Source organism: Scyliorhinus torazame, chromosome 27, assembly GCF_047496885.1.
Source record: "Scyliorhinus torazame isolate Kashiwa2021f chromosome 27, sScyTor2.1, whole genome shotgun sequence".
In the NCBI taxonomy this organism is placed as follows: domain Eukaryota; kingdom Metazoa; phylum Chordata; class Chondrichthyes; order Carcharhiniformes; family Scyliorhinidae; genus Scyliorhinus; species Scyliorhinus torazame.
This window is the reverse complement of record NC_092733.1, coordinates 14,428,528-14,452,588: the sequence shown is the minus strand read 5'-3', so window position 1 is coordinate 14,452,588 and position 24,061 is coordinate 14,428,528. Positions and strand designations below refer to the sequence as shown.

General features: G+C 49.7%; 1 protein-coding gene across 1 annotated transcript in view; it reads right to left on the bottom strand.

The window, feature by feature from the left end:
* Positions 1 to 9,886: 9,886 nt before the first annotated feature.
* notch3 (notch receptor 3) overlaps positions 9,887 to 24,061 on the bottom strand; it is a 248,761-nt gene continuing 234,586 nt past the window's right edge. The window contains exons 29-34 of the mRNA XM_072490978.1: positions 23,611 to 23,713; positions 20,743 to 20,911; positions 19,629 to 19,933; positions 17,921 to 18,068; positions 17,102 to 17,199; positions 9,887 to 16,138 (exon numbers count right to left, since the gene is read on the bottom strand). Coding sequence (XP_072347079.1) covers positions 14,723 to 16,138; positions 17,102 to 17,199; positions 17,921 to 18,068; positions 19,629 to 19,933; positions 20,743 to 20,911; positions 23,611 to 23,713 — 2,239 coding nt within the window. The 3' untranslated portion in view covers positions 9,887 to 14,722. The remainder of the gene's footprint in view (positions 16,139 to 17,101; positions 17,200 to 17,920; positions 18,069 to 19,628; positions 19,934 to 20,742; positions 20,912 to 23,610; positions 23,714 to 24,061) is intronic.

The following is a 24,061-nucleotide window of genomic DNA, read 5'->3' as shown; positions in this document are numbered from 1 at the left end:
TCATTGGACCAGAAAATGGGCTGGAGCTCTTTGCTGCCTGAATTAAAGGCGAGCACAGTACAAAGTCTTACAACACCAGGTTTAAGTCCAACAGGTTGTAAGACTTCGTACTGTGCTCACCCCAGTCCAACGCCGGCATCTCCACATCATGAATTAAAGGTGGAACAATCTCCGGTGCTGTCACCACACAGTGAAAGAGGAAACAGAACCCTTGTTAGCGAATTGGGAAACTTCCATTTTCCAAGTGGGCCAGTTGTCTCTAGTGAACCCCAGAAAGACAAGGGATGGAATTCGATGCAAGCAGCGATTGGGAATTTTACAGATGTGGATGTTACAAATGTTAACACTCCACATAATGCAAAAAAAATATTTTCAGGTGGGTTTTCAAGAACATCTTCTCGAATTAAATTTTTCCCCTTTCATTTGACCATTCTGTCACAGTATAATTCATAGTACGAAGTCTTACAACACCAGGTTAAAGTCCAACAGGTTTGTTTCGATGTCACTAGCTTTCGGAGCGCTGCTCCTTCCTCAGGTGAATGAAGAGGTCTGTTCCAGAAACACATATATAGACAAATTCAGAGATGCCAAACAATGCTAGGAATGCGAGCATTAGCAGGTGATTAAATCTTTACAGATCCAGAGATGGGGTCTGTTGAAATCCTACCAACTGTCCTGGCTTGAGACAATTCACACCTCTTTAACCTGGGGTTACCCCATCTCTGGATCTGTAAAGATTTAATCACCTGCTAATGCTCGCATTCCTAGCATTGTTTGGCATCTCTGAATTTGTCTATATATGTGTTTCTGGAACAGACCTCTTCATTCACCTGAGGAAGGAGCAGCGCTCCGAAAGCTAGTGACATCGAAACAAACCTGTTGGACTTTAACCTGGTGTTGTAAGACTTCGTACTGTGCTCACCCCAGTCCAACGCCGGCATCTCCACAGTATAATTCATAGTTTTTGACAGTTTTGTTTATGCAAAACAAACTATTTTGACAGTTATGTTATGCAAAGTAAAAGTTTCATTTCATTTAAACATGCTCCCTGGATGACATTGTGACAGATGTTGCAAAGACACTGATAAGATTACAGGGGATATTATCTGGTTGCTGTGAAAGGATTGCACATGTTCGGTAAGCTGTGTAGACATGCGGCGGATTCTCCGCAGGAACCTGAGGCTAAGGGCTGGATTCCCTGGTCCTGCGGCTGTGTCCGCAGGATCCGTCTGGTCTTACGAGCAGAAAGTCGGCGGCGCCCCCGCACCGATCCTCCGCCCGGTAGGGGGCTAGCAGCCGCCCAGCGCAAAGCCCCTGGCTTTACCTACGGATACGGCCGGAGAATGGCTGGGTCCGTAGCCGAGCTTGCGCACAGTGGCGGCATGCGGTGGCCGTGCCGTGCAACATGGCGGCAGCCACGCACGGACCTGGCCTGCATTAACCTGCCCACCCCCGCAACCCGCCTCGCCACCCTAGACCACCCCCCACCAGTCGCCCCAACCCCCGCCGAAGACCCCCCCCCCGCCACAGTAACGGCTCCCTCCCCCCCCGACTGTGGCTGCGTTGGACTCAGTCCGCAGCTGCCGCACTGAACAGTGTGAGGACACGCGCCCCACGCCATCGGGAAGTCGGCCCATAGTGGGAGGGCCTCAGGTGATGTCCTGAGGCCACCTCAACAGCATCCGGCGTATCCGCCGAGCACGGTGTTTTTGAGGGGGGGGAGCATCACAAAATCGCCGCCGCCCCCGATTCCCACGTAAATGGGGATTCTCTGGCCAACCGCCCAACGCAATTTCGGCTTCGACGATCGGAGAATCCTGCCCCACATGTTGACCCAAGAAGGCGGCTGCCAGCTGCCACTATTTGCCGTGCCTGGGCACAGGTGGCAGAGGCGGTCAGCAACATTGTCCGGGACGGCCTGGAGTGCTGGAAGAAACTCTACAACCTCCTCTGGGCGTCCAGGGTAGTGGGCGTCCAGGGTAGTGGGCAGCACTGTGCCAACCCCCGTCCCACACTCATAAATCTAAGCCCCCAACCCCAAGGGCGGCCGAACCCCCACCCTGCCCTGCATGCCAGCACCCATACCGACCACCATGGCCGGGTGCCCTGGCCACTGAGGCCACCAGCCACCCACCCCGTGGGCTGCATGCGTCGGACCTGTCTAACACTGTCGTTCTCCCCCCTCAACCCCCCTCTCCCCACAAGGCTGCACATAATCGGCAGGAGTGGGAGAAAACTGGAGGGGGGCCGCTAGACCTGCGGCCCCTCACCGTGGCAGAGCAGCAGGCAATGGGCGTGGTTGGCGGCCTGGAGGAACGAGAGGTCTCGGGGTGGTGATCGGCCCTGCTTCGCTGTGGTTCCCCATTTCACGCGTGTCAACCCCCCACCCAACACCACCACCCGCACACCCAGGTGGACGGTGGGAGGTGCTACCATGGGCAGGAGTCAGACCTCGTCAAACGACTGCAGTGTGAGTTGTCATCAACCTCCATCCCATGGACCCCACCCCAGAGTGTGTATCACGGAGGGGGCTGCAGATGGGGGGGGGGGGGTGCCGGGAAGGGGTAGGGTGTGGGGGTGGGATGCATTTTCGGTGCCCCTGGCCAGTTACCCCCCTAGAGGGATCCTGTGGCGTAGATGTTGATCTTTTTAAAAAAAATATTTTATTGAAAATTTTTGGTCAACCATCACAGTACATTGTGTATCCTTCACACAATAATATAACAGTATAAATAACAATGACCTGTTTTATAAACAAAGAATAAATAATATATAACAAAAACTAAAACTAAAACTAAATGGCAACTGCCTTGTCTCAGATAAACACTCTCCAAAAATATGATTTAACAGTCCAATATACAATTATTTATAGCAACGACCTATACATATTATACATATATATTAACAACCCTGAGAGTCCTTCTGGTTCCCCCCCCCCCTCCCTCCCACCCCCCCACCCCCCCCCCTGGGCTGCTGCTGCTGCCTTCTTCTTTTCCATTCCCTCGATCTTTCTGTGAGGTATTCGACGAACGGTTGCCACCGCCTGGTGAACCCTTGAGCCGATCCCCTTAGGACGAACTTAATCCGTTCCAGCTTTATAAACCCTGCCATGTCATTTATCCAGGTCTCCACCCCCGGGGGCTTGGCTTCCTTCCACATCAACAGTATCCTGCGCCGGGCTACTAGGGACGCAAAGGCCAAAACATCGGCCTCTCTCGCCTCCTGTACTCCCGGCTCTTGTGCAACCCCAAATATAGCCAACCCCCAGCTTGGTTCGACCTGGACCCCCACTACTTTCAAAAGCACCTTTGTCACCCCCACCCAGAACCCCTGTAGTGCCGGACATGACCAGAACATGTGGGTGTGATTCGCTGGGCTTCTCGAGCATCTCGCACACCTATCCTCTACCCCCAAAAATTTACTGAGCCGTGCTCCAGTCATATGCGCCCTGTGTAACACCTTAAATTGTATCAGGCTTAGCCTGGCACACGAGGACGATGAGTTTACCCTACTTAGGGCATCCGCCCACAGCCCCTCCTCAATCTCCTCCCCCAGCTGTTCTTCCCATTTCCCTTTTAGCTCATCTACCATAATCTCCCCCTCGTCCCTCATTTCCCTATATATATCTGACACCTTACCGTCCCCCACCCATGTCTTTGAGATCATTCTGTCCTGCACCTCATGCGTCGGGAGCTGCGGGAATTCCCTCACCTGTTGCCTCGCAAAAGCCCTCAGTTGCATATACCGGAATGCATTCCCTTGGGGCAACCCATATTTCTCGGTCAGCGCTCCCAGACTTGCGAAATTCCCATCCACAAACAGATCTTTCAGTTGCGTTACTCCTGCTCTTTGCCATATTCCAAATCCCCCATCCATTCTCCCCGGGGCAAACCTATGGTTATTTCTTATCGGGGACCCCACCAAGGCTCCCGTCTTTCCCCTATGCCGTCTCCACTGTCCCCAAATTTTCAAAGTCGCCACCACCACCGGGCTTGTGGTGTATTTCTTCGGTGAGAACGGCAATGGGGCCGTCACCATAGCTTGTAGGCTCGTCCCCCTACAGGACGCCCTCTCCAATCTCTTCCACGCCGCTCCCTCCTCTTCTCCCATCCACTTACTCACCATTGAGATATTGGCGGCCCAGTAATACTCATTTAGGCTCGGTAGTGCCAGCCCCCCCCTATCCCTACTACGCTGTAAGAATCCCTTCCTCACTCTCGGGGTCTTCCCAGCCCACACAAAACTCATGATACTCTTTTCGATCCTTTTGAAAAAAGCCTTCGTGATCACCACCGGGAGGCACTGAAACACAAAGAGGAATCTCGGGAGGACGACCATTTTAACCGCCTGCACCCTCCCTGCCAGTGACAGGGATACCATGTCCCATCTCTTGAAGTCCTCCTCCATTTGTTCCACCAATCGCGTTAAATTTAACCTATGCAATGTACCCCAATTCCTGGCTATCTGGATCCCCAAGTAACGAAAGTCCCTTGTTACCTTCCTCAGCGGAAAGTCCTCTATTTCTCTGCTCTGCTCCCCTGGATGCACCACAAACAACTCACTTTCCCCCATGTTCAGTTTATATCCTGAGAATTCTCCAAACTCCCGAAGTGTCCGCATTATCTCTGGCATCCCCTCCGCCAGGTCCGCTACATATAACAACAAATCATCCGCATACAGAGATACCCGGTGTTCTTCTCCTCCTCTAAGTACTCCCCTCCACTTCTTGGAACCCCTCAATGCTATTGCCAGGGCCTCAATCGCCAGTGCAAACAATAATGGGGACAGACGGCATCCTTGCCTTGTCCCTCTATGGAGCCGAAAGTATGCAGATCCCCGTCCATTCGTGACCACACTCGCCACTGGGGCCCTATACAACAGCTGCACCCATCCAACATACTCATCTCCAAAACCAAATCTCCTCAGCACCTCCCACAAATAATCCCACTCCACTCTATCAAATGCTTTCTCGGCATCCATCGCCACCACTATCTCCGCTTCCCCCTCTGGTGGGGGCATCATCATTACCCCTAGCAGCCTCCGTATATTCGTATTCAGCTGTCTCCCCTTCACAAACCCAGTTTGGTCCTCATGGACCATCCACGGGACACAATCCTCTCTCCTCATTGCCATTACCTTGGCCAGAATCTTAGCTTCTACATTTAGGAGGGAAATAGGTCTATAGGACCCGCATTGCAGCGGGTCCTTTTCCTTCTTTAGGAGAAGCGATATCGTTGCCTCAGACATAGTCCCCTTTCCTTTGCCTCATTAAAGGTCCTCATCAGTAGCGGGGCGAGCAAGTCCACATATTTCCTGTAAAATTCAACTGGGAATCCATCCAGTCCCGGAGCCTTCCCCGCCTGCATGCTCCTAATTCCTTTCACTACTTCCTCTATTTCAATCTGTGCTCCCAGTCCCACCCTTTCCTGCTCCTCCACCTTGGGAAATTCCAGCCGGTCCAGAAAGCCCATCATTCTCTCCCTCCCATCCGGGGGTTGAGCTTCGTATAATTTTTTATAAAATGCCTTGAACACTCCATTCACTCTCTCTGCTCCCCGCTCCATCTCTCCTTCCTCATCCCTCACTCCCCCTATTTCCCTCGCTGCTCCCCTCTTCCTCAATTGGTGGGCCAGCAACCTGCTCGCCTTCTCCCCATATTCGTACTGTACACCCTGTGCCTTCCTCCACTGTGCCTCTGCAGTACCCATTGTCAGCAAGTCAAATTCTACGTGTAGCCTTTGCCTTTCCCTGTACAGTCCCTCCTCCGGTGCCTCCGCATATTGCCTGTCCACCCTCAGAAGTTCTTGCAGCAACCGCTCCCGTTCCCTACTCTCCTGCTTTCCTTTATGTGCCCTTATTGATATCAGCTCCCCTCTAACCACTGCCTTCAGCGCCTCCCAGACCACTCCCACCTGGACCTCCCCATTATCATTGAGTTCCAAGTACTTTTCAATGCACCCCCTCACCCTTAGACACACCCCCTCATCTGCCATTAGTCCCATGTCCATTCTCCAGGGTGGGCGCCTTTCTGTTTCCTCCCCTATCTCCAAGTCCACCCAATGTGGAGCGTGATCCGAAATGGCTATAGCCGTATACTCCGTTCCCCTCACCTTCGGGATCAACGCCCTTCCCAAAACAAAAAAGTCTATTCGCGAATAGACTTTGTGGACATAGGAGAAAAACGAAAACTCCTTACTCCTAGGTCTGCTAAATCTCCACGGGTCTACTCCTCCCATCTGCTCCATAAAATCTTTAAGCACCTTGGCTGCTGCCGGCCTCCTTCCAGTCCTGGACCTCGACCTGTCCAGCCCTGGTTCCAACACCGTATTGAAATCTCTCCCCATTACCAACTTTCCCACCTCTAGGTCCGGGATGCGTCCGAGCATACGCCTCATAAAATTGGCATCATCCCAGTTCGGGGCATATATGTTTACCAAAACCACGTCTCCCCCTGTAGTTTGCCACTCACCATCACGTATCTGCCCCCACTATCCGCCACTATAGTCTTTGCCTCAAACATTACCCGCTTCCCCACTAATATAGCCACCCCCCTGTTTTTCGCATCTAGCCCCGAATGGAACACTTGCCCCACCCAACCTTTGCGTAGTCTCACCTGGTCTATCAGTTTCAAGTGCGTTTCCTGAAACATAACCACGTCTGCCTTAAGTTTCTTAAGGTGTGCGAGTACCCATGCCCTCTTTATCGGCCCGTTCAGCCCTCTCACGTTCCACGTGATCAGCCGGGTTTGGGGGCTTTTTACCCCCCCCCCCCTTGTCGATTGGCCATCCCCTTTTTCCAGCTCCTCACCCGGTTCCCACGCAGCTGCCCCCCCCCCAGGCGGTGCCCCCCCCACCCATCCCACCCCATGCCAGCTCCCCCCTCTCCCCAGCAGCAGCAGCCCAATAATTCCCCCCTCCCACCCCCCCCACTAGATCCCCCACTAGCGTAGTTACACCCCCCATGTTGCTCCCAGAAGTCAGCAAACTCTGGCCGACCTCGGCTTCCCCCCGTGACCTCGGCTCGCACCGTGCGACGCCCCCTCCTTCCTGCTTCCCTATTCCCGCCATGATTATCATAGCGCGGGAACCGAGCCCGCGCTTCCCCCTTGGCCCCGCCCCCAATGGCCAACGGCCCATCTCCTCCACCTCCTTTCCTCCCCCCACCACCTCCTGTGGAAGAGAGAAAAGTTACCACATCGCAGGATTAATAACATAAAACTCCTCTTTCCCCCCTTTTTACCCCCCTCTTCGCCCCCCATACTCGCCCCACCACTTTGTTTCAAACGTTCTTTTTTAATAACCCGCTCATTCCAATTTTTCTTCCACAATGAAAGTCCACGCCTCATCCGCCGTCTCAAAGTAGTGGTGCCTCCCTTGATATGTGACCCACAGTCTTGCCGGTTGCAGCATTCCGAATTTTATCTTCTTTTTGTGAAGCACCACCTTGGCCCGATTAAAGCTCGCCCTCCTTCTCGCCACTTCCGCACTCCAGTCTTGGTATACGCGGATCACCGCGTTCTCCCACTTACTGCTCCAAGTTTTCTTTGCCCATCTAAGGACCATCTCTCTATCCTTAAAACGGAGGAATCTCACCACTATGGCTCTAGGAATTTCTCCTGCTCTCGGTCCTCGCGCCATCACTCGGTATGCTCCCTCCACCTCCAGCGGACCCGCCGGGGCCTCCGCTCCCATTAACGAGTGCAGCATCGTGCTCACATATGCCCCGACGTCCGCTCCCTCCGCACCTTCAGGAAGACCAAGAATCCTTAGGTTGTTCCTCCTCGCGTTGTTCGCCAGCGCCTCCAGCCTTTCCACACATCGTTTATGGTGTGCCTCGTGCATCTCCGTCTTCACCACCAGGCCCTGTATGTCGTCCTCATTCTTGGCAGCCTTTGCCTTCACGACCCGAAGCTCCCGCTCCTGGGTCTTTTGCTCCTCCTTTAGCCCTTCGATCGCCTGTAATATCGGGACCAACAGCTCCTTCTTCATTTCCTTTTTAAGTTCTTCCACGCAGCGTTTCAAAAACTCGTGTTGTTCAGGGCCCCATGTTAAACTGCCACCTTCCGACGCCATCTTGGTTTTTGCTTGCCTTCCTTGCCGCTGCTCTAAAGGATCCACCGCAATCCGGCCACCTTCCTCTCCTTTTTTCATCCGTATCCAGGGGGGATTCCCTTCTGGTTCACCGCACAGTACTTTTAGCCGTTAAAATTGCCGTTGGGGCTCTTATTAAGAGCCCAAAAGTCCGTTCCACCGGGAGCTGCCGAAACGTGCGACTCAGCTGGTCATCGCCGCACCCGGAAGTCGTAGATGTTGATCTGGACGGCCACCGGGAGCAGATGTCCTCCTCCATTCCCCATCCTGCCAGCTGTGATCTGGCAGATATATCACACTGTCCTCCTGCTCACTCGGAATCTTTGACGCCATGCCCGGCTTGGCAGCTCCTCAAATGGCAGGCACTGCCAGTACACGCGAGGCCTCATGCAGTGCCTCCTCTGCACCTCCTCCTCCTCGTCCTGTTGGGCGGCTGGCTGTCCATCCTGAGCGGCTGCCTCCTGTTCCTCTGGGTCACACTCCACTGCTGCAGCTTCCTCTTCCTCGGGCGGCTCCAGCTCGTACATCCGCAGGGCATTCCCCAGGACTGCAGCGACTGGAGGAAGGCCACTATTGCTGGTTGAATTCCAATACCCAGTGTCCTCAGGGGGTGAAAGGACGATGTGTTAGCGTGGTGCATATCCCTGTGCCCAACCAGGTCCAACAAGCTACATGGTGCCCCCGGTTGGCACTGCAGTCCCTGCTCCCATATGTCACCTCCTCCTCCCCCATCCCCACATCCCAGGCCCCATCTGTCGCTGGAACCGTGGGGGCCTCTGGCCTGGCGCCCATCACTGCTGCCAGGGGTATCTCGACTGGCACCGCCCTTGCACCCGTCCGGCGCCCCTATGTAGGGGCTACAGTGGCCACCTGATGCCCCGCCGGCGAGTGGCGGCCGGTTGGGAGGGATATGATGGAGGGTGGGATCAGAGGAGTGGGGTGGTAGGGTGGGAGCACCCATATGGCTGATGCCACTCTGCAGAACCAGGGACCAAGGGGTTAGTGGGGTGCACAGAAAGATGGCTGCCTTGCACTGCCCCAGTCCTGTGGGAGGGCCGCCCCTCCAACCACAGCCAGCCCAGCCAGTGTCCGGCCCGGCAGCCCACAGTCATGCCTCTGCATGTCCAACTTCCTCCCTCTCCCTCATCAGCTACAGCGCCGGTTTCAGAATTTTTAAAAGCCCAAGTGAACCTTGCCTTCGGGAATTCGCTCCGGTGGAGGTGGAGACCTCAGAGAATACCAGGTCGGGCCCACTAATGATAACCCAACTGCGTTTACTGTAAGTGCGTTCTGGAACACGCTGACGCTGCTGTCGTGGCACGAGAATTGCGATTTGCCGTGAAACCAGCGCCGGTCACGATTTCGGCGCCGGGGTTGATTCTCCGCCCAATCACGTTTCCTGATTCCGGCATTGGCCGACAGAGAATCCCGCCCATGATGTGAATGCACCCTCATGGACAAACCTCCCTCGCTCTTTCGTTTGTCCGATATAATATAGTGTGGCAAATGATTAGAAAGCTGGACATTGAATGCATTCTCTTCTCTTTTCAGCTGTGAAGGAATTTTTGTACTGTGAGACTTGCCTGTAATTAACTCAGGCCAAATATGAAAGCACCTCAAAAACTTCTTCACATCACTTTGGGATATGAAGACATTTCAAGAATATTGGCTCAACTCACTATCAATGATATCTTCTTGCATTGAAATAATGTCGCAATGTTTGTGACTTTACTGTAAATACCCATCCTGGAGTTCAGTCTGTGGTTTCATTGTAAATAAAATACTTGAGATCCACATTGTGTAGTTTCCTACAGCTTTATTTTTGAAGTATGTTTACCTCACAACCTTTATTCGTTGCATACAAAAGATGTGACTTAAAATACTTTTTCTGTACAGATTAAAGCTACATTTTTGTAAAAAGGCTTGAAATATTATAAAATGTCTAGAAAGAGTCCTTCTAAGAATGAACACCCAAGTATGTTGGCTGTATCCATGTGATATACAACTAATAAGAAATTGAACTTTTTATTTGAGTACGTGAAACATTTCAAACAGCAAGAGTACTTTTGAAATGAGTAAATGTTTTTTTTTTGTTCTTCAATTTGATTTATTTACAGTTTGTTTTTTTAAAAAAAAAATCCGTTAATGCTTTAAATGTACATTCTATTGTTTGAGCTGCGCTACTGACCAAGAATGTTGAGAAAAAATATATAAAATATATATATAGGTCCCTCATAAATTCAGTCCCAACTAAGGTATGAAATAAGCCCAACTAACAGGGTGTCCTCTCATTATCGTGAGCAGTGTGGGCCCTCTTGAATTTTTGCTTGATTTCTAATTGACGCTAACTTGCACAGTCCATCCTTAGTGGGTCCAGAACTACCTGAACCCTGTATCCCGCTCAAAGCTCACACTCTGTACTCTGCTTCCCTGCAGGGCCTTTGCTGTACCTCATTTGACTCTCCCCTCCTTCCAACCCCCAACCGACTCGTCACTTTCCCCCCTCTCTCACCCGACCTACCATCTGATCCACAATTCTAGCTCCCCACCCTTTCCCTCAACTTGCAATTTAAAACTTCATTCCTTCTTCAGGTTTGATACCTGCTCCTCCCCCACCACCCCCATCTCCAAAAGCCAACTGTCCAGGCCCTCCAGAGTGGGCTTCGAGGCGATTTATAAACAAAGGGTTGACATAAAAGTTCTCTTTCTTAAAAAATATACAAGGTTCATTTCTATCCTCTCCTTCTTGGTAATGTGGTGCAGAGATTAGGGTTTTTACAGAATTTAGACAACACTATGGTTGACTTTTGACCATAATCCTGTCTACATGGCATATGGGTCCTAGCGAAAAAGTGCATTCCCCATCCCTCCCCTCCTCAGATTTGCAGATGAACGGGTAATACTATCACGGTTACTCTTCGGCAGGGATCAGCATTTAGGAACAGATTTGGAGATGGGCAAGTCTGACCTCAAAGACATGAAACATACCTTGGGCAGGAGAAGGAGAACTTCCACCTACCAACCAGAGGGCCATCTCATGCTCCCTGAAGCCATATTATTACAAAGGGGCAGATTGCAATGCTCATCCCACCTCTCAGCTACCTGAATTGGGCAATTTGGATTCATTCCTCTCAAAATCAGCTTTCGGATGCCAAATCCCGAGCCTTAGGCTGCTAAAGGATTGGCCATGTTCAATTGCCCCTTAGTGTCCAAACGTTTAGGTGGGGTTACTGGGACAGGGTGGGAGCGTGGGCCTCGGCCGGTGCACTCAATGGGCCGAATAGCCTTTTTTTGCACTGTAGGGATTCTACGATTCTAAAAAATGGCTTTTGGACTTTGTTTTGGTGCCTTTTGTTCTTAAACTAGACGCCAAGAAGAGGCCACAAATATTCTTCCTCAATCCACGGAGGGGAATGCGAATCAGTGAAAGATTTTGGGCGGGATTCTCCGTCTTGCGCACCAGTTTTCGGATGCGGCGCACCCTCGCCGGCAGCGGGATTCTCCGTCCCGGTAGCGGGCCAATGGGGGTTCTCATCATGGGCGCCCCAACGCCATCGGGAAACCCACGGACGTGAGTGCGCTGCCAGCGAAATGGAGCATCTCATTGATGGAGAGTCCAACCCTTTATCTTTGCTTATTCAACACACACTCAAAGTTAAATTAGGATAGGTCTGATTTTTCACAACAGAAAATTGACCGATAAATGTTGAATTCTCATTATTATTTTGCGTCGGTCGAACTATGTTTATTACTGGGTTGCCATCAGCAACCATGGCATGGTGGCCAGATTTGTAGGCAGTTTAACTGGACACCATTGAACCATCAAGGTCATGTTTTATTCAAGTTTGTTTAAAAAATAAATTAATATTGGGAAAATAAAATCTAGCTGCACACCCAGAAGTGAGGACCTACAGAGCAGGGAAACAAATTCTCTTCACTCACTAAGGGTATCAAGTTACCCACAGGCAACCTAATTCAACCCCAATCTCCGTTGCTCCCCGGAATTGAGTTTATCTAATTTAGAGGTTTGATGTTGCATTGTCGCAGTTTTCTTTGCCGTTTTCTTGCACAAGTATAAGGCGGGACAGCAGTGCTGAATTTCGGATAGTCAGCCATCCAGGGTCATCCTGGAATTGCCAGAGATTAAAGGTACTGACAAAACCGGAGGAGCCATTTAAAAAATTGATCGTCTTCTTGGTTTTATTTTCATCAATTTTGCTTTTACCCATAAATATCTGAGAGACAGGTCACTTTCTACTTGACTAACAGGAAAACATAAATCAGGTAAGAAAGAGTTTTCTGATTGGTGTCTAACATAGTGCATCATGAGGATGGACATGTTAGGCAATTAGCAGCAGGATAGTCGGGGAGGTGGCTGGAGGCCACATGGTGACACCTCCTGGAATACATCCAATCAGAGTTGGCAATCCGGGTTGGGGAGAGGTGAGGGAACACAAAAGAAATAACTTATTGAAAAATTAGAACCTCTTCAGCCATCACATGCACCATCTGTTAGTATCTTGGAATAGCTGCACCGTAAGACACTTTCTTAGCCAACACACTGACTCAAAACCTCCATCAACAATCACAAAACATCTCGACCTTCTTTCCGACGGGTACCTGTAAATTAAGGTGGTGAACTACAACATTTACTGCCTCGACCAAACGCAGCCACTCTCTTAACCCAAGAGCCCTGTGGCACCTGATACTGCTGGAATGACTTTATCTCTCGATGCGATTGCATGAACTGGCAGTGAAATTGAACACTGGTTTTCAATGCTGGGCGTCATTAGGTTCAAGGGTGATCCTCCACCTTAACATAAAATTGAACCTCTGTAATTCTGTTGCTCATTATAGCAGGTTATTAAATATAGATTTATTTTTTAAACAGGCAGATTCAGGTGTTTGCTGTTTTGTTGTAGCGTCTAATACTGGGCTCACCTGGTCTGGCTTAAAAAGACTTCAGAAATGAGCTGTGCTGGACATGAGTGGAACTCGAGCTCCTTGCTGGGGAAGGGCTGAACAGTTTATTTCGAAGCCTCTACTTGTGGATGCAATGCTATGCCCCGTTCAAGACACCTGCCCTGATTAAGTGAGTGCCCAGAACCAATCTTTCTGAACTTCTATGTTTTAGCCAAATCTTAGATCTTCACAGACCTGCTAGATTCACACTCACCGATTATATGCTCAGTTAATGAGCTCATTTTAACAGGCTTCATATTTTCCAGCTCTATTAATCAGTAAACTTCTCTTATGGAGCAATTATCAACCCCGCTAACAGAATAAAGCCAATTTTAAAATATGGAATATTTGATGTCTCTTTTTCTTTAAAATAAAACGGTTACAATTAAAATTATGCAATGAATAACGTGACACAATAGGTTGTATGAATTTGTAACTCAGTGGCCATTTTGAGGCCTTGTCAGTCACTGAAGTAACCAAGAGGATATACTGATCAGTACCTGGGCAATTTGAAACAGAATGCTTGAGTAAGCTTTGCTACTGACTGTTTCGCTGGGTTGGGATTTGAGGCAGAGCTTTGTTCGACACTCTGGCCTTTCTACAACACTCAGGACAATTCTTGGAAAAGTCTCTCAGGGTTTCCTCCCTACACTGGAAGAACTTGACAATAAAAACAAACAACAGTGTTCCTCTGAAACTCGGAACAGTTAAATAACATACAATGGTGCTCTTGCCAACATCACAATTTCCAATGGCAGTAAGTTTTAGAAAAGCTTATTGAGGATTCAGGCAGAAAAAGAGCACGAGTGAAAGAAATCATATTAAAAACTCTCATATTAATTACTTTATATATAATGAAATGATAGGATGACCCTACACTTGAGGCTTTAATGGTTTGGACAGTGTTTTATTTTTAAGTGTTTGAGTTGCTTGAAGCACAATTTCTTCAAGGGTTTATTTTAGCCAGTTATTCTGGGATGGTTGTTGACTGCAGGTGACAGACCATGTTGGGAGTCCCAATGAGAAGGAACTGGACTTACTGTAACAGCTAAGTTAAAGTAGTGTGGGGGGGGGGGGTGCACCTTACTCAGGAGAGGCAGTAGTAAATGTAGCATCCGAGTCCTCTTGTCCAAGTTCGTCCGAGGTGATTTCTCAGGGTCCTTCTTGGGGGGGTCATAGCAATGCCAGACAAAAAAAGCCTGGCAAAACTAAAGTAACCCAGGCATCGGTCAAACCAGGAATAGGTGAGTGAAGTCCAGTACTTCAGAGGAGAAAGAAAAGGGCTTTTAATGCTCAGCGACAAGTATTTGAAAGAGGTGTCGCATATTGAGGAGAACATTTGAAATGTAACAGGCTTCATTTAAGCGGCCCCTGCTGATTCATAAACACGTACGGTAAAGGCAATGACCATAGTGAGACAGGAATACATTGAAAACCTTCCTTCTCCCCATTTGCTTTGAAAAGATAAAAAAATCTTTTCTTTTGAAATTCAAAACCGAAAGACGACCTCCATTGCAAAGCCAGCTGGCGTTACTACAGAACCGACTCCTTCATGACTGTCTCTTCAAATGGCGAAAGGAGGAGTAGCAACAAAAATAATAATAGCCCAGGTCCTAATATCCTATAGAGACTTCTCTCTTTTTTTTAATAAAAAGAACGAATGATGTATTTTACGCAAAAACTTGCATTTTGGTTGCTTGTTCAGTCATATGCTGCATTTGAGCTTGATGTCCAATTATAGCTGGGCTGGGGGTGGAGTCTGACCAATCAGACATGGAATGTGGAGATGGACTGGACCATTGTTCGGGCGACTCTGGGGATGGGGTCAGGTAGGGGTGTTCATTCTTCAGGTGGAGGTAATGCTTGGGCGTATTGTCGTGCCCGGATGTGTAGCTGCGTTTGGAAGAGGGAGTCAGGTAGTCCTCAGTGGTGGTGTTGCTGTGCTGCTTGTAAAATGGTGGCACATTGGCTTGGGGAGGCTGGGCTTCCTGCGGAGAGATCGATTGGTTGCAGTGATCTGGTATTCGCGCCATCTCGTTCCTTAACAGGCTCTGCTGGATGGAGTGGCCGGTGGTGGACGGGGTGCGCCTCTGCTGTGCCTGCGAGGCTTGGGAAATTGCCTGCTGCTCAACTGGGTTTTGGGGCTTGACTGGACTCTGCTGGTTGATCATTTGAGGTCCATTGCCCATGGTCATGCGGCTCTGCAGCACTAAGCCATGCTGCAGGATTTGACTCGGTTGGTGCATACCGGCATGTGGCCCGGCAGACTGTTGCACGACGTTGATTACCGAGTTGCACTGTGAGCTGGGAATCCTCGTTTGCCATTCAAAGGGTACAGCGGTGATAGGACTCACCATCCCAACATTGAGGCCAAGGCCACTGGCATTCAGAAGGCAGTTGGGCTGGCCAGTGACTTGTGACATTGAGAGGCGTGGCTGAATGTGGCTCATGGATAAGATGGCAGCATTCTGAGCAACATCTCCAAGGTCACCAAGTCCTGCCAAGGAGACAGTGAAGGGACCTTCCAGAATACCATTCACTGGAGGGTTGGCGAGCACTGATAAGGAGCCAGCAGGATGCAGGATTCCAGAGGCTGTCATGACCGGTGACGTAGGGTTAGTAACATAGGCACGTGGTGAATCCAATGAGTCTACGGGTGACAATGTCACTGAGCTTTCCATGAGGGATGCGTGGCAATCCAAACTCAACTTTTTGTTCCTTGCTTTTGGTTCCTTCGAGTCCTTAGACATGTTGCTATTATTCCCGGAGCCTGAATTCTTCGAGCTAGGCCTCCTCGCTTTCTTTCCCTGGGGCGTTTGCTTTAGGCTAGCCATGTAACTGTTTGGCGGGCACATGAGGGGGGACATTGAATGGCTGCCCATGTGACCCCCTTGCCCCTGAGGGCTCCGTACAGCGTTGTATTCGTCCAGCAGCTGCACAATGTCGTGATGCATCCGCTCCTGTGCAATGTCCCGTGGTAATCGATCCATGTGGTCTGTGATGTCTCGGTTGGCAAAGTGGTCCAACAGCATCTGGGCAGCTTCAAAGCTTCCTTCGCGGGCAGCCAGAAAGAGCGGCGTCTCCTCCTGAAAAATAAATGTTTCCTTACCGTAAGAAATAGTACAAAAGGATATAGTTGCTTCAAACCACAGAGAATATATTCTACCATTCGTCAAAATGATACCGGCGCCAAAACGTTTGCAAGATATGGACAGGATTCATAGACTAGGCTTCCATACTCTTGAGCATAGAGTGTTCATCAAGATGATTAAAGGAGTTGATAGAGTAGATAAAGAGGAACTATTTGCTTTGGTAAGAGAGTTTAAAACAAAGGACTCACGACAGGAAGCACACTTTCACACAACAACGGATGGAAATGAAGAAATCTTTCCTCCAAAATTCTGTGAGGCCAGGGGTCAATTCAAAATTCCACAGCCGAGATTGACAGACTTTTGTTATGATGTGGAGATGCCGGCGTTGGACTGGGGTGAGCACAGTAAGAAGTCTTACAACACCAGGTTAAAGTCCAACAGGTTTGTTTCGATATCACTAGCTTTCGGAGCGCTGCTCCTTCCTCAGGTGAATCACTTGGCAAAACATACAATGGAGACAGGAGGAAAATCTTTCATGCACGGAGTGGGTCGGATCGAGAATACTCTGCCTAAGAGTGTGGTGGAGGCAGGTACAATCGAGGCATTAAAGAGGGAATTGGATTATCATCCAATGCGCGGTTGTGGGAAGAAGGAGTAAGGTTAAGGTTAATGGCACCAGGTGAATTGCTCATTGAGAGAGCGGGCACAGACAGAATGGACTGAATGGTTTCCTTCTCTGCTGTACCAACTCTGTACTTTACTTATGGTCTTGGGGGAAGTGAAGCCACTTTGCCACCATTCCTGCTCCTCTTGGTGGTGGTGGTGGTGGTGGTTGGGGGGGGGGGCTTGTTTTAGGATTTGATAACTCAGTTTCAAACTATCTGGTCATGGAACTCGGACTGAAGAATTGGCAGAGTGTTGCTGATATACATGAGAGTGACGTACCCCTTTCCTTACCTTACTATCCTGCATATCCTTGTTAGCTCCATTCTTCAGCAAAACCAGAGTGGCATCAATATTATTCACTGCTGCAGCCCAGTGCAAGGCAGATTTACCTAAACATCCAGATTAAGTAGTGGAGTTATTTACACTGGTCCAGCTCATTGCAGCAAGCAAGAACATTAGCAACGGTCAGACTTAGTAGAAGGAACCAGCTTTGTGAGAAACTGGTCTACACCAGAAACAAACTCTTCTGGTCAGGCTCCCACCTACCAACCACCCCATATACCTCAGATCATTCAAACTTCTACTGATCACACGCTAACTCGTACCATTTACCCATCACCCTTGTCTTCGCTGACCTATCTTTGCTGTTTGTCCATCAACGTCACAATTGTAAAATAGTCAAATCCTTCCATGGCCTTACGCTTCCTTACTACAGTAACTTCCTCCAGCCCTTCAACCCTTAGACGACCTCTGTATTTCCTCCAATTCTGGCCTCTTGAAAATCCCAGATTACTCTCCCTCCACCACTGACAGCCAAACATTCAGGTGCCAAGGTTCTAATCTCTGGTACGCCCTCTCTAAACCTCCCCACCCCTAATTTTTTTAAGATTCTGTCAAACCCACCTCTTTAAGTAAGCACTGGGTTATCAGACCTAACATCTCCCCCTGTAGCTCAGTGTCAAATTTTGTCTGATAATCGCTCCTGTAAAACAGCTCAAGACTTTCTTTTACTCCAGTTGCTATTGACGTTGACAGACATTTGACGCAAAGGCCCTGGATTATAGTTTGAGTAGATGCCTCTGTGCACAACCCCAACACTCTCAAACATACCAATTTCATCCACAGCGTTGACATCGGCGTGACAGGCTATTAGTTCCTCGACCATTCCCTCGACAGCGAGGCGGGCAGCGAGAATCAGAGCAGTGGAGCCATCAACCATTCGCGCATCCAGGTCTGTGGCTCGATTCCGTATGAGAATCTGGTGGAGAGTGAGCAATACAGAGTTCACCTTTACCGTGACTAGTTATTACTACATACTTCACACAAACTGGCTTCATTGCATCACAGTGATCTCTGGGGAGACAAGGAATGGTTTTCAGTCAGCAGTTTCTTTTTTAAAAATAAATTTAGAGTACCCGGATCCCGGCCCCAGGTCACTGTCCGTGTGGAGTTTGCACATTCTCCCCATGACTGCGTGGGTTTCGCCCCCACATCCCAAAGATGTGCAGGTTAGGTGGATTGGCCACGCTAAATTGCCCCTTAATTGGAAAAAAAAAATTGGGTCCTCTAAATTTATTTAAAAAAACAAAGGTGTCTAATTAGTTTCATATCATACTCTTTCCTTTTGGTTCTGTATTTTTCTCACCTAATCTCAGATCAATCACAATTTTAGGACAGCTGCTAATTTGTCGCTATTTTAATTGCAGCAGATAGGTTGGCAGGTGAGCACTGAAATCATTAAGTTCCAACATATTGAATGATATTAAAAACCAGGTTCAGTTGCAGCACTGAACCTTTGCTGAGGAATAACATAAACTCTGCAAAGAATACAGGGCAGCACGGTAGCATAGTGGTTAGCACAATTGCTTCTCAGCTCCAGGATCCCAGGTTCGATTCCCGGCTGGGTCGCTGTCTGTGCGGAGTCTGCACGTTCTTCCCGTGTCTGCGTGGGTTTCTTCCGGGTGCTCCGGTTTCCTCCCACAGTCCAAAGATGTGCAGGTTAGGTGGATTGGCCGTGATAAATTGCCCTTAGTGTCCAAAATTGCCCTTCGTGTTGGTTGGGGTTACAGGGTTATGGGGCTAGGGTGGGGGTGTGGGCTTGGGTAGGGTGCTCTTTCCAAGAACCGGTGCAGCCTTGATGGGCCGAATGGCCTCCTTCTGCACTGTAAATTCTATGGTAATAGGCACTGTGGGCTGAATGGCCTCCTTTTGTCCTGTGTCATTTATGATACTGATTCGGTACCAATTGAACATATTTCTCATGTATCTTCTCCAGAACATTTACAAATCCGATGTAATCCCAAAACCCAACCCAACCCTCCTCATCCAATTAATTCTGAATACAACGGGTTATTTCTCAGGAACTCACGATTCTGTGTCTCCTTCCTCACTCCTGCAGTTTACTCTCCGACCGACACACCAGGAGTACACCTGCCTAACCACTCTATGTGGGGGAGCCTGTGGAATCATGCTGTGCTGCCTTGGTGTTGCTCTGCATTATGCAGACAGGCATGGCTCAGTAGAGAGTCTAATTCCAGGACTTGTAACATTGAGGTGGATACTCCAGTGCAGTACTGAGGGAGTGCACTGTCGGAGGTGCCGTTTCTAAACCCAGCCTATCAGTTGGTTGTAAAAGATCCCTGGACGTTACTTTGAAGTAGAGTTGATGACTATGGTTCAGAACGTACTTCACTGGCTGCAAGGCACTTTTGGATGTGGAACATACGGTGTAAACGCAACATTTTCCTTTCTTGCTAACACTTGGCAGACTATGGATACCATATAAACTGAACTGCTAAGTATCTTTCTATAACTCTACCTGGAAGACTCCTTGGGCATCAGCCGCGACTGCAGCGTGGAGAGGGGTTCGCCCAGTGTTGTCCTGAGCATTGGCATCAGCACCCGCATCGAGAAGTCGCTTGGCAGCATCTGCCCGGGCATAACGGGCAGCCAGGTGGAGGGCAGTCTCGCCGGTTCGGTCCGTCTGTGCACAGAGGTTGGCGCCTTGGTAGATGAGGTCTGAGATGATGTTGGCAGATGAGTCCTCCTGCTCCTCTTCCTCAGTGAAGCCTGTGTCCAGTCCTCCACCACAGTAAGAGGCCAGCATCAGTGGGGTGAAACCATCTAAACAAGCACAAGGATTGATTTTCACTCAAAGAGCTTATACGCCTTAGTGTTTTATTCTTGAAGAGGTTTGCAACTTAATATAAAATGGTACTTCTGTGACATTCACACAGGTTCCATAGCATTTCACAGCATAGAAACAGGCCATTCGGCCCAACTGTTCCATGCTGGTGTTTATGCTGCACACGAATCTCCTCACATCCGACATCTAAACATATTACATATCCTCATATTCCTTTCTCCCCCGCAAATACATCTTTCAAGATATCTCTGCTGTTTGCCTCAACCACTCCATGTAGGTCCCACATTCTAATCACTCTTTGTAAACGAGGGCCTTAGTGATATTGAGCCATACAGACCAGAATGTTGAGGGTTCAATCCCTGGTCTATACAGAGTTAGTTGATCTCACCCTGCCTTGCGGTATCACAGTGCCCTGGGCATAGGGAATAGGAAAATAGTCACATTTATTAGTCTTAATCACCACTCAATGACCCAAGGAACCTGCGACCCTCGTGCTCTCAATGTTGTGCAGTCACTGACCCCAATCAGACTATGTCAAACATGCAACCCTTGAGTTGCACATTGGCCCTTCTGTAACACATACCACCTCCAGCCAAGGAGGCGGCAGAAAACCTTGGTGTTGGCCAATGCTGCCATGTAACCAGCAGCTGGCTGGGAATGTGAATGGGAAACGCTGGGTCCGAATGGTTTACTACTCCAGCATACAGAAGTATTTTGCCAACACAGTACTGGAAAGGTTCTGTCTAATGGAAAAATACATTTCTTGGCTGTCTGACAGGACGGGTACCTGGACCTCGGACGTTCACATCCATGCGATCAGAATCAAACTCTCCCTGAGGCGGCGTCAGGGCCATGGAGGGTGGCATCCGGATGTCTGCTGCAGCGAGGTGGTGTTGAGTCCATTGCCGACAATCGACAGCATCTTCATTATCCGACAGAATGGTTGGTTCCTCCACCTGAGGAATATGTCAGAGAGAGTTCAGAGTGCAGGTTAATGGAAGTGTAGACAGGTCCATTTTTGGACTCACGCTAAAAGTGGCACTGACGGCCATCTTCAACCGATTGGGGAATACCGCACCACTGTTAGCGCATGACAGATCCCTCAGATTTCAAAGCCTTACCCTGTCTAGAGACGCTTAAGGCAGACAAAGCACATGCTTACATCTGCTTTCTGTAGCTTGCTTCTCCTGAATCCAGCGGCTATAGCTGGAGGGGAGCCACTCCACATCAAGCATGGCTGACCAGGACATTCTCCTGCTTTTACTGCCTGCCGACACAGGTTGGCACTCAGTTACGAACGCACCTTCAGTGGCCATCAAATCCTGGAGTCGGACTTGAACCCAGAGCTCCTGGTTCAGAGGCAGGGATGTTAACCCACTGAACCACACACCTCTCATCACCCGCAGGCACTGCCAAAACCATGGAGCCGAGGTGATTCAACATATTGCTAAGCGAATAGATGGAATGAAGCAAGCAGAATATATATTTGTGCCTTCTATTTTACCCCATCCCTATGGCAATAGAGGACCAGAGGAACAGGACTAGGCCATTCAGCCCCTTCAGTTTGTCCTGCCTTTCATTCAGATCATGGCTGATTTGTACTTCTCTCCCATTTAACCACCGTTGCTCATATCCCTCGATTAATCTTTACAAACAAATATCTACCCATCTCACTCTTCAAAACGTTGATTATTTGAGCATTCACAGCCTTTTGGGGAAAGGGATCGAGATAAAATTTGTTTGAAAAAGTGTTTCCTGATTTCACTCATAAATGGCTTATTTTAAGCTTATTTTAAGCTGACACCAGATAAAAGCTAGAAGTATAGCTTGAACCCCTCTGGGAAACACAGAAAACCAGAGGCTAAGTCAGGCCATCTACAAGGTCTCCCAACCTGTGAGGCAGAATAGGCAATGGAGCCCCAAAACTGGGAGAAGAGAAAAAGAACTCAAGAAAAATGAATTAAAAGATGAATAACGCAGCAGGGTTCAAATGCCATAGCGGATGCAACAATCCTGGAAAACTGGCACACATGGAAATATTTTTCAGATTAGATCAGAGGTACAAAGAAAAGGGAGAATTAGCAAGAGATTTCCAAACTATGGGGCGAAATTCTCCCTAATCGGCGCGATGTCTGCCGACCGGCGCCAAAAACAGCGCAAATCAGTCCGGCATCGCGCCGCCCCAAAAGTGCGGAATGCTCCGCTCCTTGAGTGGCCGAGACCTCACCTTGAGGGGCTAGGCCCGTGCCGGACTGATTTCCGCCCCGCCAGCTGGCGGGAAAGGCCTTTGGTGCCCTGCCAGCTGGCGCGGAAATGACATTGCTGGGCTGCGCATGCGCGGGAGGTCAGCGGCCGTTCACGGCATCCCCGCGCATGCGCAGTGGAGGGGGTCTCTTCCGCCTCCGCCATGGTGGAGACCATGGCGAAGGCGAAGGAAAAGAGTGCCCCCACGGCACAGGCCCGCCCGCTGATCGGTTGGCCCCGATCGCGGGCCAGGCCACCATGGGGGCACCCCCCGGGGCCAGATCGGCCCGCGCCCCCCCCAGGACCCCGGAGACCGCCCGCGACGCCTTGTCCCGCCAGTAAGAGAGGTGGTTTAATCCGCACCGGTGGGACAGGCATTCTAGCAGCGGGAATTCGGCCCGTCCGGGCCGAAGAATCGCTGGTGGGGGGGGCCCGCCAACCGGCGCGGCGCGATTCCCGCACCTGCTGAATCTCCGGTGCCGGAGAATTCGGCAACCGGCGGGGGTGGGATTCACGCCAGCCCCCGGCGATTCTCCGACCCGGCGGGGGGTCGGAGAATCTCGCCCATGATCAGTTAAAGTTCCAGCAACTCTTTGGCCAGGTAGAGGAGCCTCACCGACAATGTACCGTCTCCAGTGCCACCAGTAAGCTTGTGGTCTGCCCAATAGCTGGAAGTTGTACTGATGATTACAAAGAGGGGACCAGAGGTACAGGACCCTGAGTAAAGTCCCCTCTATTTTGGCCATCACAGTCGCTCAACATCAGCCTTAAAAGAGTGATACTGACTGTACATTTGAGGCATTTTCCAATGCAGATGTCTTTTCTGAACAATATTCCCGACACAGTAGCATAGTGGTTAGCACTGTTGCTTCAACGCACCAAGGATCCGGGTTCGATTCCCGGCTTGGGTCACTGTCACTGTGCGGAGTCTGCATGTGGGTTTCCCCCGGGTGCTCCGGTTTCCTCCCACAGGTCTTGAAAGACGTGTGCGAATTGGACATTTTGAATTCTCCCTCTGTGTACCCGAACAGGCGCCGGAATGTGGCGACTAGGGGCGTTTCACAGTAACTTCATTGTAGTGTTAAGGTAAGCCTACTTGTGACAATAATAAAGATTATCATTATTAAATTCAGTGCCTATTAGCGTTGCATTGGACTGAATCACATTTCAAGTAGGATTATAAACAGCAGAGACAGACAGGGAGAGCGGCAGCTGAGGGTGGAAGAAATTTGGTTCCATCAGTCTGAGCTGGAAAGGAACCTAGCTCCTAAAACTGAAAAAGCAATGCTCAAACTTGGCAAACTGGTCACGACCCTCATGGACCTGCAGAAAGCGAGAGGTCCAGCAGGAGCCGAGAAAGCTGCTGGGATTTTCAATTTGCAAAGTGAAAGGAAATGGGGACACGCCTCACCTTGAGTCGCTTTGCCTCGGGGCTTCCTGTGTCCAACCACTGTTCAGTGTGGAGGTCCCGCTCACTGATCAGACCCTCCTCCACCATGGATTTGGAGATGTGCCTGGTGAGAAAGATGAAGGTGTCAGCTCGGAAACTATCCTAGGAGAGCAAGGCCCTCTGCCCTCAAGTGCCGTAGGGACAGAAACAACTCTTAGAAACCTCATAGCAACAGTGTTGGCGAGAGCACTCTGTGTGGTTGTGTTGGGTTCTCAGTGGAAGCCATTGCCCAGAACCAAACGTCCAAATCCATGCAATTTCCGGAAGGGTACAGTGGTTAATAGCCACAAAACAGGAACGCCCAGTGTAACTGAGGCATATTGTAAAAGCTTCAGTGGAGAACTCAAAACATTTTTTTTACAAACCAGAGATGGGCCCCCTCATCCAAATTTTACAGATGAGCTAGGAGCAG